We start from the raw sequence: 23,497 nt of genomic DNA, 5'->3' as shown, positions 1-23,497 counted from the left end.
CCAGACCGCGCGGTGTTGGTGACAATTATTAACACTTCCCAGGCCCGCAGCTAGCAGCAATCCAAGCTGCTATGAACCAAGCTGGACACGTCGGTGTGATAATGACAATTGTGAACTTGTGGCGACTGTTCCTGCCTCCGTTCTGGCACTCTCCTGCCAGCACGGCATGGGGACTTCTGCTCCACCGCCGTACGGGGGCCGAGCACTCGGCACGGACACAAAGAGCGAATGCTGAGCGATGGTGGACGAGCAGAGAGCCAGAGCTGCACAGTCTGAACAGACTGGTGTAAGCTAAAAATTCGAGTGGTGCAGGTGTTTAAAAACCAAGCACCGTCCCCTCGGTGCTCGCTGCAGGCACGTGAGCAGCACCTGTTCTGCTAAAGACTGCACTTAACTCCTCTGAAGCATCAGCCAGAGCTGCTGATGTGCACTGATTTGCCAAAAAAAAAAAAGACATGAAATCCAACATATTCAAGCCCAGCTTTTCTAAGTCATGCACTTATGTAGCAGGACAAAGAAATGCACTTTCCAGCTTGGCTGTAATTTTTTTGCGAGCAATCAATATTTACTGCCTAATCATATTCTCCATATTGCAAGTTAGCGGTGTCACTCGCGCGCCGGGCCGAGCGCTACACGGAGGCCACACAAAGCTTCACTTGTAGAAGCTGCAATCAGGGAGCCAGCTCTTGTCACAGCCTTACAAAAGGATTTCCTCTCGAGCAGCTCATCTTTAATCATTATAAAAGCACAGAAGTTTAATCCATTTTTGATGTAAGCGCTAATAGCTTTGTGTCCTTGAAGTTCAAAGTGGTCTTCGTGCATGTCGCTAATTAGCCGAGCAAGCAGCCATTCAGCTCCCTCTCATGTTTCTAATTAGATCCTTAACAACAAACAAATGTCGACCTTACAAAGGCTGTGCTACGTTTCCCTCCATTAGTTAAACAGTTTGGGAGGGAGGCGGTTTCCATTTTTCTGCAGTCGCTCCCCCCGAAAACATCCCTCGACGATGCCGGGCTGGGGCACTGGGGTGCCCGTGCTGCCCCGCACCGACCGCCTCTCGCTCAGGTGCTGAGCACCGGGGGTCTTGGGTGGGCAGGGACCACCCCGGCCCCATGCTGTGGCCTGGGATGCTCACCAGCTGCATGGAGACCAGCAGGTGAAATACAGAGGTAGAGACACTCGGTCCTGTCAGCCATCTTCCCAACAGGTTTCTCCGCCAATTTAGCTGGTTTTACAGTTAATTTAAAATCTGGTGTGGTTTAATTTTTACATACTTCACATGAAGTGGTTGGGATTGTTTCCTCTTGCTCTCTTTTGGCACTGGCTGTCTGTACCAGGCTGCCTCAGAGCCATTTCAGCAGCAGTAGCCCCACCACAAAGTGTTTGGGTTTTCAGGTGAGGTCCCTGCTCCAGTGCCCAGCCGGGGCAATCGAGGAGGTCCCTGTCCTGAGCACGGTGGCCGCTGCCCCCTCTCTCCATGCCCTGGGCCATGGGCTCTTGCTGCGTTGTGGGACCCGGCCCCAGCACTGTACGTGCTGCCAGTGCCTGTGCATGAAGCTTTAACACTTATTACCATCCATCCAGCTGGCAAATGAGGGCTAAAGCTTGCGATTCTGTGCTAATGCAGACCTCTCGCTAATAATTTTTCTATTTAAAATGAACAAGAGCCAAGCTAAGAGAAGCTGGCGCCTTCACCTCTCGCTGCGTAACGTGAAATCTGTTGCTACTTTTACCATGGGCAACCACATCTGCATTAATTGTTTACCACAGCCCGGACAGGTCTTTTATTAATATTAATGAGTAACAGGGAACAAAAGGCCCCTTTATTTTTAGCCTACTCTAATTGCGTAGTAATTACTCATCTACAAAACAAATGAGCCAAACTCCATTGCCATAGCAACAGAAACTCCGGCCTCCCACTGTAACACATTAACTGGCTATCACTCCTGTTAATTTTAAATTGAAGCCTTTTGTACAATAACAGACAATACTGGAGGAAAATTAAAACAAAACCAGGTCTTTGTTCCGCTGCCTGATGCGGCTGCAGGGGAGGGCAGGGTGGCGGGGGCACCTTCCTGCGGGGCTGACGCCTATGGGGGCAACCGGGTGGCAGGTGAGCTGTGAGGCTGCATTGAACCCTGGTGCTCCCATGCCATGATCCTCTTGTGCCATGGAGTTTGCACCAGGAGCCTGCACAGACGTTTCCACCAGACTCTGTTGGTCAGACAGGTGCCCCCCTGTATGCCTGCACTGCTCTGAACGCCTCTCTTGGGATGGGCAAGGGGAAGACCCTCCCCATCACTGCTGCATTTGTTTAGCTCGAAATTGTTTTGTTGATCCTGCTCCCTTACACCCAGGCCCAGCACTGGGAGGAAGGAGAAAGTGGCACTGCTCTGCCCACCAAAATGAGATCCTGGACACGTGTGTCAGCAGTCATGTACATTCCTGGCCTTCATGCCCCGTGCAGGACCTCCCTGACCCACGCCACTGCTGCCAGCAAACACGAGCTATGGGCACCAACAGGGCTAAGGCTGCCTGACACAGGTTTTTGGTAATAACACCCTGGAAAGGAAAACATGAGCTCATGGTTGAGGAAACTGCGAGACGCTGTGCCTACCATGCCGAGGGCACCGGTTCATCTGTCAGCAGCAAATACCCGCGGCCCCTTCGCAGGCACCTGGAAGCCCTCAATGGCACACAGCTCTGGGCTCTTGCTGTAACTACCAGGAAATGCCTCTAAAAAGCCCCAGATGTGCGAATCGATTATTTTTAAAAAGCTCGAGTTTATATACCTGAAGACCAATTTCGCCTTCTCCAGCAATTACTGATCCACACTCCTCATGCTAATCCAGAGCCAGATGCATGCTAACATCTGCTGCAAGGAAAAATGCCGCTGCTTCTTTTTCACTTTATCTCAGAAAGGAGAGAGGGAAAAATATAACTGTAATTATGTATTTACTTCTAAAACATTTGGGGAGAGAATCAGCATGAAAATACTCACAATAGTGTGTCTGTAAATGTGCACTGTGTCACATTTAGCCGTTGTCCCACTAATGGGTAACAGCCTGCGCCTGCTGCCAGCCAGGCGAGCTGCTCCTCAGCTCAGCGAGTATTTTACGCTGCTGGTGATTAAAATGCACAAGACGTGCTCGTGTGCTTCAGCACCTCATTGCACCACTCAGCTTTCAAACTTCACAATGGCTCGTCTGCATCTTGCGTGGAACAAAGTTTAATTATGAGGCCGAGAGCCCTGTCCCTCCGCTCCTACTAGGGAAGACGCAGCCAAATGGCATCACTTGGCCACCGCAGTGCTCGGAGGGGCTGCAGCACAGCCTGCCCGGCCACGGGGCTGCACGGGGCACGACGTGCGTCCCGCACGAGCTCTGCCAGGGAGCCTTTTCCCACTGAAAATAGTTCTCCTGATTGAAAAGACTATTAAAAGTTAGCCACTAAATTCATTAAAGATTAACTTACGCTGTACTTAAGTCTGCACTTCAGAGGTGGTCACTAATTGCACTGGAGATGATTTATCAAGTGCGCGAGATTTTCTATTACAAAATTATTGATTAAAGCTGATGTATTTAAACCACAATAGACTTCAGCCAGGAGCCCTGTGAAACAACCGCCGCTGTGGTCAAGGCCTAATAACAGCGGCACAAAATTGTTTTAAATCTACTGCATTTACTACTTTGTCCTTTAGAAAGCTCAGTCCCACGAGGATTTAAAAAATCAGGAAATGGCATCCTAGAGTAAAAGAAGACAAACAAGGCTTGTGGGTAGCCTGAGTTCTGGAATGAACAGGAGCGGGGGCTATAACAGCCCCAGCAAAAAGCACCTAGGGAAACGCCGACTGCCCTCCTCACGTAGCCATGCTACACAGGCTGGAGGAGAATGGCACATTCACTGTTCAGACAGGTCTCGGTGCAGTCTGGCTTCTTCTCTGTTTAACACGAGACATTTGTCTTTGTGCTCACCCATTACCGGAGCACAAAGCTGTGCGTGGTTCTTTGTCTTACCCCTCCCACCCTGACCGCCTGCAATGCTCTCAAATGCTGACTGCCTCTGCTAGGAAGATAAGCAAAAGATAAAATCTGATGCAGCCATTAATTTTTTGATGCATCAGCCGTGCTGAGCTCCAGTTGCCAGCCTCTGTCACATAATTACAGGCTGTTCCAATGGAGTGAGAAATTTCAGCCTGCTTGCTGCTCCCAAGTGGTCCACTTGTTAGGTTCTGGCTTTTGAGATTACATAGCTTGGATTAAATTTTATGTACTTTTATATAGCAAAATAAAAGAAGGAGAGTAGTTCCATCTGAGCTGCTGAGCCACAAGGGAGTCCTCTCAATGGGCCGTATAAATCCCAGACTGGCTCATCACTGGATCTCCGAAACGCTCCTCCTCCTGACATTTCTGTGTGCCGGCGCCAGCTCCGCTCCTTCCACACACAGACTGACTGCGGTCCCACTTTTTTATGGCTGTAATTTGCTAACACTATGGGTGCCTAACGACAAGATTAAATTTTTAGAGCACCTTCTTTAAGTATAAGACCAGGATTCCTAAACCCCATGCAATTTGTCGCTCTGCTAATTTTTAGATACACTCCTCACTTCATCATATGCCTCGCGCATTAAACAGTGGGTCCTCCCGTCTCCTTGGCAGATTGAGATTGAAGGGGGAAATTATTCTCCCCCTTGATGCAGGAGTGGTTCAGCTCCTCAGGGGCAATAAGGGAAGTAATCTGGGTGGCTCAGATTGCCTTGCATGGGCTTGCATTGTGTCGGCTCCATCCTTGCAGTTGTTTGGTTGATTTACTTCATGTTCTATTAGAGGTAAGGAGCGGATACAAACTCTTAATTACATTTTGAAAGCCCATTCTGGATATTTTATTTCCTTTTAAAGCACTTGCTGAAATAAGTGCCCTAAGATTGCCTGTACCCAGCGGAGCAGGAACGCGCTCAAAGCACGCTCGGTTTGCAGGGCATCGCCTGAGCGCCCAGGGAGGAGGGAGGCTGCGGTGGGACGGTGCCATACAGTATCTGATCCCAGCAGGGTACCTTCTGACAACCAACAAACTAAACCAATAAGCAAAGCCTAATTCAGGATCTCAGTTACCATCTGTGAAGCTTACTGACTACAACTGCATTTGTGGAAGAATTTAAAAAGTTTAGTGCATAAACCGGGGCATGAGAAGCAAAGACGCTTGCTGGCTCAATGGCAAAGATGATGAACTTGTCTCAAACTCCTAATGCTGATATTTATGAAATGTTAAATCTTAATAGAAAAATGTTCCCTTAAGCTCAGTGACATGGCAATGAATACAAACCGCCACTAGCTTAGAGTCTTTGTTGCATAACAAGATTTAAGGTTTATGACCTAAAAACAATTGCTTTACAGCTCAGGACAGTCTGCAGGAAGCTGCTTCACACACATGGTATTATACAGACACCCAAATGGAGTGATTTGCATTTGGCACATCTGGTCTACAACTGCTAACGAATGATTCTATGGGCTAATATGGGCGAGTAACAGGCTGATGAAGAAACCATGATTGTAAAATGATTTAAAAAATATCTTAAATTCTTTTAAATACAAAATAAAAATAGGAGAATATAGTTATACTCAGCATTTTAATTCCTAGGGACTTTAATTTGAAAAAAATATAGCAAATTTACTATCAACATAACAGCATGTGCGGGTTCTTGTACAGAAGGGTGTAGGTTGCCTACAGCCATGTTCAATTTAAACTTCCAGATAATGGGATTTAACAAATACGGTACTATGGATCCAAGCCTTTAGCAGCTCTCTGCTTTATTGATAGCCCTACACTTTCAATCAGACCAAGGCTATGCTTTTAACTGCCGCGCTATTTCACGTTGATGGTACCTATAATATCAACTCAACAATGCATGTTCTACAACTACATCTACTGCTACCAGTACGACTACTACAGTGCATGCATTTAGTTCAGTCCCACAGATACATACACTCTAAGAACAGGCAAGGGGAGATGTGAAATGTTTTACGGGGGACAACAAGTGTTTTGTTTTTTAAGTAAGGGAAATTAATAAAAACATCAAAAGAAAGAAAGTGTACAAAAAAATAGAGACATTTCTCAAGAGTTGATATGAGTCGTTTCTTGAACCGTTTCGTCTGAACAAGCAAAAAACATGCAACCAGCTGCTACTAACAAGAAGCTGGACACTGAGAGAGGATTAATAGGTGTGGACAAACCTTCCCGCTGAGAGCGCTCAGAAGAGTGTTTGAGAGGAGGTGTGCACGTCCGAGTGTAAGAGAGGCCGGAAAGTATGCCTCAGAGACACCCTCTCTCACAGCAGCCCCAACCAAGCAAGAGAGAAAACAACAAAACATAACTGCTCACACTCACCATCAAGGTCAGTAGCTCGCGTTACTAGATTCGTTATACTGGCAAGTATAAAGTACAGTAAGGGGTTGTCGGGGCACGGGGCTCAAAGCCGGGACTGGTGCCCGAAATCCAGATGTGCCGGAGGCGGGGGCCGGGGGGGGGGGGGGCTCCTTGCGCCGTGCCCCCGCGCTGTCCCACCGCGCTGGGCGCCGCCGACCATCTCGGCGGGCTGAAGCGTGCCCGTGGGACCCGCCGCGCCGGCACGGCTCACCTGGGACAGGCGTGCGCGGCTGCCGCTGGTGCCGAGCAGCGGGGATCGGGCTGAGATTATGGCCTTAGCGTTTTTGTCTCCAGTCATCAGGGAGGAATAGTTGGTGGCAACAGGTTGGAAACTGGAAAAATCTCAGACTCGTCAATGAACCCAAAAGGAAGGAACAAAAATCCTCTCCTGCCAATTTTTTGCTGTCTCACTTTCCTTCCAAATTAATCCCCCCCCCATGTCAAATGCAAGATAAAAATGTCCCCCCCTCCCACATGATTTTACTTTAAAAAAAGCATTTACAAGACAAAAATGTTTTACACTTAAAATATGTCAGGTGGATTTAAAAAGAAATGTGACATTGATAGTGAAGTTGTCTAGGAGGAGTTTGCAGCACTCAAACTTTTAAGTTTGCTCATTTTCCATGGCTCAGGTCCCAATTCATTAAAAAAAAATACAAGAATGGATGAGGTTGTCAAAAGCAGCCGAGGGATCCGGCAGCACAGCCCCACCTGACGTGAATGGATGTGGCCAAACCCCCTCATCAGCTCAAGAGACCTCAGCTATCGCCTCCTCACAGGGATGTGGGACCGGGCATGTGATTTACTGCGAGAGGCATCGCTGCATTCACCCTGCCCGCAAGTGAACGGCTAGGCTGAGCCTGAATTTATGACTGACATTGAGCACGAGTGGAGGGAAATGTCCCTTTTTGCTGATTGTAGGAGATAGCTGCTGTGACAGATAAGAGAACTTGTTTGATCGAGCGTGGTAAACTGGTGGCCGTGTTCTCACAAGCTGCAATAGGAAAAGAAGGGGAGAGGGAAGCGAAGACCGGATAGCGCAGGGGACGGGGCCAGGAGTTGCCCACAGCCACCGCGGCCCCGCCGCAGCCCCCATGCGGTTAACTGCCCCCGGTGGGCTGCTCCCGCTGTTAAGCAAACATGCAGGTTTCCTCCAAGGACACAGGACCACCACCCCAGGAGCATCGGAGGTCATTAGTGCCCACACACCAGAGCCGAGGGGGTTTGGAAATGGAAAGGCCGCAGTCTCCTTGGGAGACCAAGACGCAGGCCCCGGCGCCAGGCTGGGTGCCGGTGCTGCAGAGCCGCTGTGCTCGGTGGTGAGGGCAGGACCTGGGGGGCCAGGTCACCGTGGAGGTGGCCGGAGGGGACACAACGCCACGCCGCCCGCAGTGGGGCTGCGGAAGGGGCAGCAGCCACAGGGCCCGGCCCGCGGCCTGGGGCAGGGTAGGCCCAAGATGGGGCAGGGGCACTGCCTGGGCACTTTCTGGCTCCGTCGGGGCTGAAGAGGGAACTGGGCCAGCATGGGGCAACGGTGCTGTGCTCTGGGCTTTGGGCTGGGGCACGTGCAAAGGAGGGCTGTGCAAATTTGTAAAGGGAAAAAAAAAAAAGAAAAACCAACAGAAAAGAAGAAAAACCCCAACCATTTTTCTTGTAATGAATCGGGCCCATACACTGTATCACAAGATCATACTCTACTGCTCCTGAATACAATTCACTACCATGGCTGGATGGAAGTGGCGAACCCAGGATGTCCCTTCCGAAAACTGTCTTTGGATGGAGATGACTCTACATGAAACACACTGTGCCCAGAGCAGGGCTCACTGCACGTGCAAGTGGCAGCGGGGCCGGGGCTGCAACAAACCCACCTTCCTCCTTGAGATCTTGGGGCTGGGAGGGGTTCTTTTGATTCAGTTTTGGGGTTTTGCCAGTTTTGTGCAAAGAGGCAATTTCGAGGCTTGAAAGACATTTCCAAACACCATACTGCTCTTTAAACTTGCCAGAAAGGGTGTTGTTAATTTAGGATTAGTTTTAGTTTCGTATTGCAAGTTCAAATAAAAAACGAAAGAAACAAAACAAAACAGAAAACCCAACAGAAGGAAAAACAAAAAACACTCAAATTAAAGACAAATGATTTTCAGGCACAGAATTGATCAATGCTCAGTTCAGTTGTAATGGGCACCAAAAGCACTCCGATTAAAAAAATAATAATCAGGGAAGCAACGTTAATCCAGCCAAACCCTCTGTGCCTTGCTAAGGGGCAACTCACCAGGTCTGTTTGTACGTAAAACAAAACCTGAAGGGCAAAACATGAGGAAGAGGCAGAAACAATGAAGTCTTTTTTTTTTTTCTTCCTGAAATCATATGCAAAAATCAACCCCTTTTTTTCCTCTTTGTTTCTTTTGTTTGATTGCTTTTTTGTTTCCCTCTGTGAAGGGGCAGTGGGAAGAGCAGGGAGATTGGGGATCCCCACAACCAGTCTGGCAAGTCACCCCTTAGGCGCTCTCTACATGCCACAAAATGGAACTGGTACAGATAATCCTTTGTAGCCTGCAAGCAGTGCCAGTTTGCATGGAACGGAGTTCTCCTGGTGTCTTGCTTTGGCCTCCATGGCATTAGGCTCACACTCGAGACACATCAGGGCCTGCGCCCTCCTTCTGACCCGTTGCGTAGCGGTTTAGTCGGCTCTTTTCTGGAAGAGCCCAGTTCACGCCCTGGGACTGCCAGAAAAGTCACCAAGAAACCCCCACGTCAGGACTGCGTCATGAGTGAGCTGGGAAACAGCTGCCAACGCCACGTCCTCCGCCCGGGCACAGGCCTCCACCCGGCACAGCACTGAGGGGCCGGGGGCTCCGACCCCAGGGAGCAGCCCCCTGAGGCGGGGAGGCCGCAGATGGCTTCTCCCTCAGCCGGGCATGCGTGGGGACAGGCCAGGGCCAGGGCAGAGGAGGGCGCTGACGAAGGAGCAGCTCACTTATGACTGCACTGAACACTTAAATTCCCTAAGTAAAGCACTAATTCGTATGTTTATCTGAATTTAAAACCAAAGGTAATAACGGTAATTGGCAATGATTTATTTATTTCCCTTAAGGGGAAAAAAATAAAAGTTTTCAGAAGGACAGGAAGAAAAGCTTTGGCATTTCTCATGGGAAGCAGGCCGGAGTTTGCAGCAGGGAATGGAGGTGGTCATCCAAGAAAGGGACAAACTGCCATCAGTGCTGGGTTGCCGGCACTGCAATGCATGCCCCTGACCCCACAGCACCGGGGTGCACTCCTCCTGCTTGCCCACGGCCACCCCTGCACAGGAAGAAAACACCATCCCAGTAAGGGATGTGTCCAGACTGGTTTGAAGTGGGGAGCACAGCTCTGAGCACAGCAGGAGCCCATGCTGCTGCATTACCTCAGCGCAAACTTTCCATGAGAAATGAAAACTTTTTTTCAAAAAACTCCACATTTTTTCTTTGTTTTGGTGTCCTTTATAATCTCAAATTTAAACCAAAGAAACAAAGAAACCAACATAATAAAGGAATAAATAAAGAAACAAATCAGAATATCTACCCAGGTTTTGGCAGTTCTTATGCCAATCTCCTGCAAGGTGCTCCAGGCCCCGTGGCCTCTGCTTGTAGTTTGGGTTTGGGTTTGATTTTTTTTATTTTTTTGATTTTTTTTTTGGTGATTGATTGTTTTCAGGTCCCCAGGATAAGTGTGAGGAAAATCAGAGAAATGATGGAGAGCTGCAGCCACACAGAATACCGACAGAGCTTTTACCTGACCCTGCACTCTGAGGGTTTGCTCTTCCACGGGCCCCCCTACCTGATCCTCTTGCTGCTGCCACGGCTGCCGCTGCTACTGGTCCATAAGCCGCTGCCGGAAAACCTGGCCGTGGAGAAAAGGAGAAGGGTAAAGAAAGAAGCCAGCGGGCACCACGCGTCTCTGCGGGGCGCGGGCGGCTGTGGCCTGCTAAGGGCAAGGCGTCTCCGAAGGGCAGCGTGAGGCTGTGGTCCCAGCTCCCCATGCCATCGATGGGCACCGCGTTTGGGAAGAGCCAAGCCCTGCCCGGGTGCCTGCTGCAGGCAGTCTTTGCTGGTACAAAGGTGGCCCAAATCTCCCTGCAGAAGATGTAAACAGCAGCGTGTGCCACTGATGGTGCTTCGTCCCGCGCGTCTGGCCACGGCACTGGGGGTGGATAAACTCAGAGGGACGCCTGCAGCACTGAGCTTACATCTCCTTACTTTCAGAGGGTTAGGGTCGGCCCGCTCGCACAAAACAATGGGTGCGTTTTGTTCCGTGCTTATTTGCAAGTGATAATAACGTGCTGATCTATAGACATAACGGTAATGGAAAATACGAGAAGGTCCTCATGTCAAGATCACAGATTTGCTGGGATCAAGCAGAAAAAACTCACCGGAATGTAATTTAAAAAAGAGAGAAAGAAAAAAGCTTTTGAAAGCAAAACAGCCACAGATCAAGGATCTCTAAGACATACACCCTGCTACAGGGAGGCTGAGACGTTACAAATGAATGAAATGCTGCTAGCAAGATTTCAGATTCGGTTTCTTTACTTAATTAATATTAAAAAGATCTGCCAGAGGCTCTGACTTTAAATATGTATTTTAAGAGGGCAATGGCAAGGTCCAGGCTATCAGCAAGAACCCCAAATACCCTTGCTGCAAAGTCAACAAAGCAGTCACAGCACTCCCGGTCTTTGGGAGCTCCGGCTGCTTCTGGTGCCAGCCAGGACACCCTCTGGGGTGCCAGGGCACCTGCCCCTCAAGCATGCTCCAGGACTTTGATCACAGCTGCTTTGCAATGCTGAAGAGCCACACAAAAATAACTGAGCCAACAGAAAAGAGAACAGCAAACTAGAGAGATGGAGAGTGAGATCCAGAAGAACCAGCAGACTACGAGCCCGCTACCTCTAGCGCTACCATCTCAGCTACAGGGAATCTACCGGGGGCAGGAACAGAGAGCAGCTAGGCTAGAGTGACTTGAGGCTACTTAAAACATTAATTAAAAAAAGACATACTTGCATTTAAATATGGTAATAGGGCTGTTGAGGGAAAAGAAAAAATCTAGGTAAATGTATGCAGAGCTACCCCGGGCTGCTGCCTGCTGCTGCTCCCCGCCCACAGAGCCCATGCACGCAACAAATCCTGTTACTTAATGCCACTGTGAACTGTTTGTTTTCATTATGTTGATGATCTGCTATGATCTCCGAGGAGCAGGATGCAGTGGGAAACACATCCATACTGGGGGATATTGTAACCAAAGTGCACTCCTGCTGGCGATGGACACGTTAACCCTGGCTGGCTCCCCCTGACATACGGGTAGCGGATCTACAATATCCTGGAGTGAGAAGACTTCAGTGTTAGAAAGTCAAACCAACCTTCCAACAGCAGGGAAAACACCTGTAGGACAAGTGCACAGGCTCTGGGGCTTCATTTTTGTGCAGAGCTGTGCCTACGCCAAACCCCAAGCTGGTGCTGTGGGTGATGCAGGAGCAGAGCTGGCACTGTCCTTAAAGCCTCACAGCACAGATTCTGCTACCACGTCCTGAGAGCAGCATCCTCAGCATTCCCTTGTCCAGCCAGCCACCAGCAAACCTGCCACTTGGAGGCTCTGGGGGCTCGCTAAACCATCCGCAAGGGATCAGAGTAGCTGTGTATTTCCCATGGAATAAAATGCCTCTGCCAAAACCAATCTAATACCCTTCAAATCACCAAGCATCCCCTGAAAGCAGCATAAAGAACAGGGCTGGAAAGTTTGTTTCTCTTGTTCAACTGCCAGGGACTCTCAGTATCTATTTGAAATGCAGGACAAAAAGTTTTGCCATGCAAAAGAATGAAATAACAAGGGTGGAGAAAGCACTCCACAGAAAGAGCCCGAACAAAGCATTTATTATGGCATTCCTGAGTTCACTGCAGACAGATGTGTGAAAAATTAATCCCTCCTCCCCCAGCGAAAGCCATTCTCCTGATTCTGAGATGAAAGCATCTGTGGGACACGGCACTCCAGACAGCTCAAGTGTGATCGGGCTTGCTCGCATGCTGCCGGGACAGCCGCATGGTGCAGCAGGATGGCACGGCCGCTGCACAAGTGGAAGATGGAAGCAGTGATGGATTATCCCAACTGGCAAAACCTGCTTACCAGTACAGACTCACAGACTGGCTCCATCACTGGAGGATCCCTAAATCAATCCAACACTCTGAAAGTAATCAGTCCCACACACCAAAATTACATTTGCCAGGCACTGCATTAATCAGTTCCTTCATCTGAAAACAAATTTCCCAGTCATCACACTATCGGGCACATTAATGCTGGGTGATGTCTAAGAACTGTGCCAACTTATGCCTAATACTGATGGAGTTCTTTGTCCCTGAATCTCTCAGGAATGATGGGCAGCTGACACTGTCTCCATTTCACAGATGGGATAAAATGAGGCACAAAGAAGCAAAGTGACTCCAGAAAGTTATCTGCAGAGAGCGAAGGATGCAGCCCGGCTCTCAGCCATTCTGGTCTCGGGCTCCACCACCAAGTCTCTTAAATTCCCTTAACACCAATCCTATAGCAGTACTGGAACACTTTTGGTCATGCTGTATTATTACCTCCCGCTGTTTATACATTTTTAAATCAGTGAGGACTTTAAACAACAATACAGTGACAGTGAAATTAACACCGAACCCTTTCTGTGTACTGCAGGAAACTTCTGCCTTAATCGTCCTTCTGTGTTCCTGCACCATTGTATTCAAATTTGAGAGCTGGGGCACCTGGAGCTATTTAAGGAAGCAGAAAGCATTAGCAAGCACTTGTGCTTGTTTCTGTGCCCCAGAAGCAATCTGCTTGTCCGCAGAGCCTCTTGCTGGCCTCGCAGATCACACCAGCACTTCGGTGAGGACGTCTGCCTGCGTTCCAGCAGTGACAGCCCCTTCCCATGGGCCTGGGTTTAAACCAGCTCCCCCGAATCCCCGTGGCACCTTCCGGAGAGCAGCTCCTCAGGCAGTGGCAGAGGCGGATCCGCTCTGTCCTGCCCTGACCGATGGCCCTGGGGCTGCCTCAGGAGGTCGCCTTGGCAGAGCCGTGCTCCGACCCTCTGCAGCTGCTGGGGCTGGGACCAGGCACCCAGACCAGGGCACTGGGAAGCCACTGGGAGGCACTGGGAGGCACTGGCTGCAGCATGCTCTGGATCCAGCCCCCAGCGGCGATCCCACCGTCTGAGGTGCAGGGGGCCCAGCCTGGCTTCCTCCAAGCCCGCTGCGCTCTGAAGTCAACTGGGAAATCAGGAAGGGCTGGAGGGAGAGAGAGACTCGTTCACCGTGTTTGTGTGAGGGCTCCAATTCTCGCAGGAACAACCCCTGTCCTTCCTTGTGTATCCTCTGCATATAATTGCCTAGAGAAAACAAGATACCAAAGCTGTTCCAAAGGAGCAAAGTGCCCACTTTAGGCGTTGCAATTAGAAGGTATTTTACAGTAAATGTTTTGCAGTGGGCTTGCACACTGACCAGGAAAGCCCTGAGGATTCACAGCAATTTCATGCTCTCTTATTGCTCAGAATGAGCCAAAGCCAGTATTTGGAGGTCAATTTTTCACAGATAAATTTTTCTGCTTCCTGCATCAATAGTTTCACTTTAAAAACTGAAGCCGCCTCGTGCGAGGGAAGACGGACACATCTGTTTTTAAATGCTGTGCCCTGAGGTCACAGATGGAGTCAGTGGCTGTCTGCAAGCAACTGCTTTATCCAACGCACAAACAAGTTCGGGAGCAGGGGATCGAAAGGGTGGAACGCGACCGACAGCAGCAGGACAGGACTTCAGCAGGCAGCACGCAGCCCCACTGGCTCGTACTTGGCGTTACCAAGCAGAAAAAACTAAGACCTGGGGATTTAGCAGATCTTTCAGGAGATTTGGGAACAAATCTGGCAAGAACAATGCTGCGTGAGGAGGGCTCAGGGGCTCTGTGGGGGGCACACAGCATTGCAGCTCCCTGCAGGACCAGGACCGGGCCCTGGGGCTGCCCAGGAGCCCCTCCAGCAGCAGGGGACTGGGGCCACTGGTGCTTCCCGTGAGCCACAGCCCCTGCCCTGTGCCCCACGGCAGTGCTCTGGGCCGGGGTGATGCTGCCTGCAAAGCCACCTGTGTCTTCACTCTGCTCGCTTCCTTCTCAATCCACATTTCTCCTCTACCCCAGCACGAAGCTAGCCAAAAGACTAGAAACAAGTGAAAAACACAATAAGCATTATATACCCCCTTCCTCTCTGCTGCCAGGACGTTATAAACTGCCTCCCATTGCAGTAAAGCAAATCACACCCATTTGCTTTCAAGGGTCTGCACCTCACCCTGAGGCAGGCACAGCGTCTGCATCGCCCGACCATCCCTTGCTGGGCTCTGGAAGCCCCCTGCAGTGCCAGGAACGAAGGCACGGTTTGAACACAGTGCCCTTTTCATGTCACTCAAGCTTTGAAAAGAAAACATCCCAGCAACAAGGCAGGAGAAGCCGGCACACGCTTGCCAACTCCCTGAGAGGGGAAAGCAGAAGGCAGCGGCTGTGCGGGTCTCTTGTGCTGGGGGGCTCACTGCAGACACGGCCAGCTCTTCGCCTCCAGGCTGTGCTGCTGGGGGAGAACTGAGGAGGGAGGAGTCTTTGTTTGCACTTGTAGATGATGGCAAGGAACTGCCCGGCTCAGGCAAACAGCAAAGAAGCGACCTCTGCTGAAGCGTGTTGTGGCCACGTCCCGCTGGCTGGCGGTGCTGCGGGGAGCTGGGGGGTGCTCGGAGCCCCCCAAAACATCACTTCCAAGTGCTGCCCCGCTGCCACACTGCTGCCATGGCCACGGCCAGACCGTCACCAGCCCTCCCCTGCTGTCCTGGCCCAGATGGGCAGCCACCAAGGGCTTCAGGCTCGGCTCTGCTCGGCCCCTGCAGGCCCCAGGAGGACACGAGATGCTGCACAAGCAGCCAGACAACAGCAACCAAACAACAAGACCAAAAGGTCACAAAGACCCGGAGAACCAGGTTTTCTATCAAAAAATACCACGCAAAGGATTTTTCTCTGCTTCCTACCAGCTAAAGCACGTAGGGCAGAAGAGGTCATACGCTCGGACTTCGGCAATAAGCACGTGGATTTCAAGCAACAATCAAAATGCAAGCTGAGAGTCTCAAATCATCATCTGCCTTCAGCACCAGACTTCAGAAAAACAACAGAAATTACGAGATGTGCGTGGAGAATAAAAGCCACCATAAAACGAGCAGAATTCTGCCTCCCAGTTTACCAACTATTTGCATGCGTTGGCGTCGCAGCTGAGCGCCGGGGCTCAGCCTCCCGAGCACCGCTCCGAGCGGGGCGTTTCGGAGGCCGGGCGGCCGAGCTCCAGGTTTCCGTCCCGCCTCATCTCACAGCGCTTTGTCTTTTAGGCTGACCCGGCTCACGCAGCGTGCCGATCCACATCAGTCGTTTGGGAGTTCACTTGATCTCCCAGAAAAAAAAAGTGTGAAGTCGAGAATGTGAAATCGTCTGCAGGTTGAGTGGGAAAAGGCGAGGGGAAACTGATCCCCTCCTTTCAAGCAGCGTTACCAGCGGCTTTGATCAGCACAGAAAAGCGTCGCGAGGCTCACAGCTGTCATTTCAAATGGGTTCTCGCCTGCATTATTCTTTCCATTAGGCAGTGTTATCCTCTTTGTAGGATCTTTAGGCTTCATTTCAAAAGTATCAGAGACTCACAAGCATGAAGCAGAAGAGCCCAGTCGCCTTTTTTTGGGAGTCGGGCAGGCGTGGGTCCAATTTACTGGACACAAATGCAGTCTTTAATGGTGAGCACGCACAAGGGAAAGCTCCATCCCAAAACAATCCCTTTATGTTTAAAACCTTCATCTTTCAGTCCTCTGTCTCCCCCTCTCCTTTTCTATAAGAAACAAGAATGAGAAAGGAAAACCAGCTGCCATTTCAAGCTTCAGATTAACGACTAACCGCTCACCATACAGAGGAACATACACAGAGAAACCCAATTTCATCTGGGCTTGGTGAAAGACGAGGATTCTACCAAACCATTCGCGTGTTATCATGGTTTAGTAGCAATTAACACTTTTGGATTTGATCGAAGACCCCGTGAAGCTCTCTCCCCACGCCCGCAGGACGTGACCGTCTGCAGCGCCTGGCGCTTCCAGCAGCGACCCCGCCGTGTCCCCACGGACACGCTGCCTGCCCGATGGCCAGGGGGGAACAAGGCACAGGGCAGTGGTCCATGGAAATGGAGAATTTGTCTCCTAAGCTTTCGATCAATTCTATTAATACTTCTAGCTTCTCCAGGCCTGCTCAGAGTTCTTTATTGTGACAGCCCCATTAAGTGTTTCCCTTTGTCTTTATATGCTGTGTTACATCAAGCTTATTAAAATCTATTTCACCAGGTCAGAAAATTAGCGAACTTCAGATACAGCACATCATGCATAATGGAAACCTCATTAAACAGCCCGCTGTGTTATTCAAGGCACAGTCATCTGCTGCTTAAAATGTACGATGCGTAGCAAGATTTTGTAGGAAAATTCCCAACGTCAGACACCCGTAATGCGCTTCACACCGGATGCGTGTTTGCAGATGGATGTTATTATGAACAAATATTTCTGCTTTGGAATTTCAACAAAACAATAAAAGCCAAATATAGTTAATTTAAAATTTGGCACTTCCACATTATGTACAGTGAACAACCCATTTTTCAGCTGTTTACCACTCTCAGGCCATGGTTTTTAAAATGAGAATGATGCACTTTTGCCCAGTAATTACTTTATGCATCAGTGAGACAAAGCCTTGTTTGTCTCCAAATTATCATTCTGTGTCATTTCAAGTGTAATAACCCTTTTGCAGTTATTTCACCATACAGAAAACTGGGAAAGTTCTCAAAGGCAAATGGTTCACTCTAAGAAAAATATTTATTCAAAAAAAAAAAAACACAACAAGACCAAAACCAAGAAAAACCACAACCAATCCAAACCAAGAAGCAAAAGCTGGTAGCTGTTTTAGCTTATTTACTCTACTTAAAAGCTATTCCAATCCTATGGCAGCTTTAAGGCACCAATACACTTCTGAAATGTGTCCTATGAAAACTATACCTCCCACCACCCACCACTCTGACTTGGTATGTAATTCTCCCTAATTTAGTATCTGGTGAAATACAGGGAATTATGAGCTTCAAGTGAAAGCAGCTGATGTGCATGAAAGACAATCTCAACTAAATCGCTTCCTAAAAGCAAGTAATTCTGTTTAGTACTAAGCTGATCGCACGATGAAAGCATTTCTCATTTTAAAGCCCAAAGCCAAACACTTACCATTGATTTTTAATAAACAAGGTATGTATAAATGAAATGATCGTTGCAGGGGGAGGAACGCTTGTGAATTCACTGAACCCACGCCTGACACGCAGCGCAGCAGCACTGAATTTCAGTCACCTGCTGCTGAGCGAACAAGGGCAGGTTAGGTGGAACAGCATCAAGGCATATATTTAAAGTTCAGCAAAGTGGCACTGATTTGCTTCAAGCCTCATTTCAGTTGCTTTGATGGTAGAGAAAATGAGCTATTTTGTTTAAACAGCTTGTTTAAATTTTTATGAATGATCTAAACTATCTGGGTAAGTATTATTAAAAGACAGATCCCAGACTACGAACGAATGCATAAAAAGAACTCACGCCTGGAAGCTGAAGCTGGCAAAATTCAACACAGATGAGAGGCACCTACGTGAAGGAGGAGGTAATTAATCAGAGGACAAGGTTACCAGAGGGCAGGAAATTCTCCACAACTTGCAGGTTTCCAAGTCAGGAGCGAATGCCTCGCCAGAAGACACGCTACAGCTCCCCGCAGCTTATGGAGCGCAACAGCGGTGGCTGGCAGGGACAGGGAACTTCACGCTTCCTTGCTGGAGGAACTGCCGCTGTGCATTTCATAATCCACATTATGAAAAAGGTCAGAGGAGATGGTTGTGGTGCTGAGCCTAAAAACCCTCAGGGCATCACTGCGGGGACTATGTATTACTGCTTCTGGGCACAGGAGAACTTGGAAGCTACTTAAAACTTAATTATGAGCTTGAAACCCCACTATTAAATGTGACTGAAGAATGTTTTTGTGCTGTAAGGGGAATAATCTCTTCAATTCTTTTTCAACCCCCAGCTCCCAGTTTTTAACAGCTTTACAGTTAAAAATTGTACCTATGGAGGCCAAAGGCCTAAGCAGGTGAGCTGCGGTGCTCCGGCCCATTTGGACAGGCAGAACTTCCTACAGCAGAACGGGCCTCACCACATCACGTTATGCTTTCCACAGGGTAACCTGTGTTTGCTTCCATACTTGTGTGCTTGTGTTATGACTCTTTACTCCTGTGGCTAATTATTCTCATTAAGTTCCCCAGCTGCTGCAGCTGCGGCCTGCTCACCACGCAACGATCACTCAGGGACTCTTTTGCTGCAGAACTGCCCGAAACACAAAGAGCTCCTGAGAGACCCAGATTCACCAGCAGGTTTGGTTGGTTTTTCTTTCCATTCTCTCCTCCCTGTCGCTTCAGGATTGCTCATTTTCAGGGCGATAACCCTGGGTATTTAAAGCCCATCACAAATTTCACGCACAGATCAGTGAGCAGCTGGGAACGGGACAACCGAGTTCGATGGTCAAGATGTCCTTACTGATCAAGTAGGTGTTGAAGGCATCACCAGAGAAAAACCTGATGAAGGGCCTGGCAAGTTTTGGTCCTCTGCCAGACGAGCAGTATGGGGAAACCTTACCAGAACCTTGCTCGCAGCATAAAGCCTCTTGCCTGGAGCTGGAGAGAAGTGGAGGCAGCACCTGTACTAGCCACCTGCTGCCGTTCAAAGTGCTGGAAGCTGGACCACTGGCTGAGATCAACAGCTCCCCTCCTGAAAAACCCTTAAATTCAATAGCCAGGATGTTACTTTAAGGAGCGGGGCAAATGGCAGGTGAAAAGGAATTTTACAAAGCACTTCTCTGCAACATGGTAAAAAACAAAACCACAACTCTTCTCAGAAAACAAATGCACCTAAAAGCTGCTTAAGTTCTGCTCAGATTTGGGGAACGGCTCTAGATACCATTTTTCCTGCATCAAAATAAAAGCTATTGCTATCTAAGCAGAACTTGAAGGAGTACCTTCTGGCTTTATGGGCTTTGCTATATTAACTTCTCAGTTTGTTTTCCACAGCTTCAGCTGCTCCTTGCTCCGGGGATGCAACTGCAACAAGAACGGCCCCTCCTCAGCCTGCCCTCTGCCAACACAGGAAGCCCAAACTCTTAATTTTAAACCAGGTCAAGTCCATAGCCTTCATTTTCATTGAGGAAGACAGAAACTGAAAGTTCTGAAGAGTGACAATTAAGGAGATTCTAGTAGATTTCAAATGCATTTTGTAAACCACTTTATGCCATGCAGATGCAGTAATGTGTTTTAGGTGAACAAAAGCATGCAGCACAGGGATGATTACAGCAGATTTTAAGCAGTTAAGAGAGGGTTAGACAAAGTCAGAACGGTTCCTCTTACTGTTATAAGGCTTAACTTAGCTGCGCCTCCTGAGTACCTCCACTGCTTTATACCATGTCCTGCTACATACGAAATGGTCTGCTTGGCAGTACAGTGAGCTACAAACATACCCCTTTCCTCTCTCCCACTGCATTTCCTGTAGGAGATTACTTATAAAGGAGTGGGAGACCAAGAGTGAGAGACCTGCAGGAGAGCAAAACAAGCTTGCAGCTTTGTAATATTCCTGAATGTCCTCAATACCAGATACAGAAACTTACTTCCTTACCTCCTTTCAGGCACAATGAAAAAGAAGCCTGAAGCTTGTCATTATTATAGCAATTACTCTTGTCTTTGGTACCAGCTCCTTTTCTTGACCCAGAAAATAACTATCAGACTCACTAGGCAAGCATCACCAATAACTTTTATGTAAGAACAGCTTCCTACCCAGAACTGATGGACTACAAGTGAGCAGTTTGCGACTGCTATCAGAAAAGAAACTAAATTAAGCTTTATACGTTAACAGAAAGTTGGTTTGGTTTTAAATGCTCTCATAATAATAAAAAACATAGTTTAGGCTTTGAACTTTGATTTTCATAGCACCAGGCACTGCAAGAGCATGACCCAAGACTGGGCTTTGCAGACTATGGAGTATCATTATTAATGAGCAAGTGTATTTCCAGGAGCTCAGAAAAGTTTGTGAAAATATTTGTTTTTCCCACCTCTCCCCATACACAAAGGCTTTAATAAGTTTTAAACATTCAAGCAAACAAACCCTTAATTAAAAAGAAATTTAAATTCCTGAGCTGAAGGCTTCTAAGTAACTTTGGCAATCCCCAGACATCCAGGTAACGATGGAAGAAAGTATAACAGAGGGAAACAAAGCGATGGCAACTCCCGTGCTCCCCCAGGCACAGCCAGCAGCACCAGTCCCACAGTGGGGTCTGGGGACAACGTTTGCCATCCCAGCGAGGGACCTTCTCTAAAGCAACAAGTTACCTGGTTTTCCTTTCCATTTCCAAATAGCAGAAAGAGATTCCTGCACATCAGTGCTGGAGAGTTTGCAACAAGGGTTTCTAACACAACCTGTGGGTTTGATGCTTAAACCCACCTCGGTCAGCACGATGGAAGATCAGACTGTTGGGAATATTGCAATTTTTACATGTAGACATCGCTCTCCCCCCAGTTACAAGTGCGTTGTCATATTTTCTTGTTTTAATTTTTGCTGTCAACACACCTTGTATGTAACCATTCATCTGCAGGTTCTTCAAATACTGGGTCACACGCTTGGAGTGATGGTTGTTTTATTCTTTTATTAAATTGTCATTGGTACTGGTTATTTGGTGCATCCAAACCAAAATATTAAAACTGCAAGCTAAGAGAGCAGCAACACAGCATATCCATTGTAAACAATTTATTATTATTTTCTACCTTAGTTACTTACAGGAAAAAAGTCATAAAAAAGAAAAAAAGAAAAGCACAGATGGACTATTTACAAAAAATGAGAAAATTCACAATAGCTGAAATGTTTGCAAATCATGCACACTAAGACAAGTTCACAAAAGCAAAGCAATTCATAGCAAAAAAACCCAAACAAAATAATAAGAAGCCATACAGATTAAAAAAAGCTATTGCCTGCAGAAAAGTAAAAAGAAAACTAACCAATTATTACATCAAGCATCTTTAATGAAATGAACAGCATAGCCGTGTATTGTAGAGCCTTTGACACTGACATTTTAACAAGTGGATTAACAAACATTAAAATGCATTACAGTTCTACTGTAAGCATGCAATTTACTTCTCACAAACTTATAAAATGGGTAGATACACTTAAAGAAAAACAGGATTCAAATACAATGTGTGTTTTCTACCCAAAACACCAGAACCTGGTCTTGTTAAAAAGGAAGCCAATGGATAGAAGCATATCACAGAGCTTTGAGGTTCTTCTGGCATTTGGGTGAAGATTAAGAGGCGCAATACAGCTCAAGCTAGCGAGGTGAAAGCTTGCCCCTCTTGCCAAAATTTAAGCAATTTGCCCACGATTTGCAAGCAAAGTCTGGAAGTAAAAGCGGCTGCAGGGAGTACGTGAAAGCGTTGCCTGCTGCAAGAGGAGGGGGCAGCTAGTGGTGCAGAGCTCAAGCGGGGGCTGCTGCAGCACGGTGCTCCAGCCCCCAGCCCGGCGGCCACGCGGGGGCTCACCGGCCACCGACCCCGGCACCGCTGCATCGGGGCACAGCTCCGGGACTGCGGCAGCTCCGGGCAGAGCCACCACGACAAAGCGAATCAAGAGAACAAAACACACGTGGGTCAGCTGCACCCACAGCCACTGGCGGCACAGGTTCACACCTGCCCACGCGGGGCGTGCTCGTTTGGAGGAATTAAACCCTGCTTTGTCGATAACCACAGCAAGAGGAGACCCTAGTCTCACTCCACTGTAACTATGATTTGTGCTACTGCTGAACGTCTCTATGTAAAAAAGCGCCAGCATCTCTCTTTGGGCTGCTGTGTAAGAACCAATCATCATTTTTCCTTCCTTGATAAAATGATTTCTAAGAAGTTTGTGAGAAGTCATGCCTTCATAATGCCCCTATCCCCAGTCCTTGTGAGTTACATTCCAAGTGGGCATTAAAAACTCATAACAAAGCAGAGGAAAAAATTAAAAAAAAAAGGAAAAAATAAAAAGCAAACTCAAAGCAGTGAGGATATGGAGCCTTTAAAAAAATAAAAAATAAAATAAAAGTCCAGTCAATCAAACCAGCCAGTAAGAGCAGCAATTTTTCAGTGGACATTGATATTAAACATGGACCACCCAGGCTTTTTCTGTCTCTCTCTCTCATTAGCACTGTAGTAAACCCCGATTAATTTGTTATGCATCTTTAAGAACTAGTTGATAAAAATTATGTCTTGTGAAATCGGCAAATAGTCTGCAAAGTGAAATAAGAACAGAAATTAATAGATTAAACTGAAAAGATAAGTCCCAGAAATTAAAAAAAAATGACACAGAAAGGGAGTGATTGTAATTAAAAGAAAAAGGCTATATACCGAGTTATAAATGCATAGAGGAAAAAAAATAACGTGATGGGAGAAGATAGAGCAGTCGCCAACCTGACTACGTGTGCCTCGCTGCGGGGCCGGGCGTCGCAAGGGCGCGCTGCCGACAGCGCAGGAATGACAATGCAAGCAGGTGGAGCGTGGCGTCTGTAGCATTGCTTCACTTCCACAATGGTATCAGTGGGGCAGTTCAATATCGGTGGGCACTCTATTTTTTTTTTTTTAATTTAAAAAGTCAGTAGGTTGTGTAACCCGAGAGGTAACCGGCACGATGCCCGCGGCCAGCCCCGCCAGGCTGATGTGTGGCAGCGCTGTCACACGGCTGCACTGTAGCAGAACGCGCTGCCACATCTCTGTAGCGATCTGTTCGACTGCAGCTGGGTATTTAGAGGTACGTTTGCACAGACGTGAGGTTGCAGCACTGCTGCTGTGTAAGTACCAGGTTGTTAGGAGGGTGCCGAAGCTCTCCGACACCACGTCACTTTTTTTTTTCCCCCGAATCTCAACATTGAGCACTTGGACATGACAACT

General features: G+C 48.2%; 1 protein-coding gene and 1 long non-coding RNA gene across 26 annotated transcripts in view; one reads left to right on the top strand and one right to left on the bottom strand.

Annotated features, from left to right (window-relative positions):
• MSI2 (musashi RNA binding protein 2) overlaps positions 1-23,497 on the bottom strand; it is a 227,496-nt gene that overhangs the window by 17,503 nt on the left and 186,496 nt on the right. For 6 of the 25 annotated variants that reach the window (XM_072026219.1, XM_072026215.1, XM_072026214.1 and 3 more), the window contains 2 exons: positions 11,450-11,473; positions 10,192-10,299 (listed from right to left, as the gene is read on the bottom strand). The exons of 2 other annotated variants lie outside the window; for them this stretch is intronic. In XM_072026219.1, the coding sequence (XP_071882320.1) occupies positions 10,192-10,299; positions 11,450-11,473 (132 nt within the window). 17 more of the 25 variants (XR_011804315.1, XM_072026220.1, XM_072026222.1 and 14 more) reach the window with 12 other exon arrangements.
• LOC139999172 (uncharacterized) lies at positions 17,304-19,880 on the top strand. Its single transcript, XR_011804316.1, has 2 exons — positions 17,304-18,913; positions 19,022-19,880. It is a non-coding gene; the product is annotated as an uncharacterized lncRNA (long non-coding RNA).

Source organism: Anas platyrhynchos, chromosome 20, assembly GCF_047663525.1.
Source record: "Anas platyrhynchos isolate ZD024472 breed Pekin duck chromosome 20, IASCAAS_PekinDuck_T2T, whole genome shotgun sequence".
NCBI lineage: Eukaryota > Metazoa > Chordata > Aves > Anseriformes > Anatidae > Anas > Anas platyrhynchos.
Note: the sequence above shows the minus strand (reverse complement) of the source record. Positions and strands in the feature narration are given on the sequence as shown.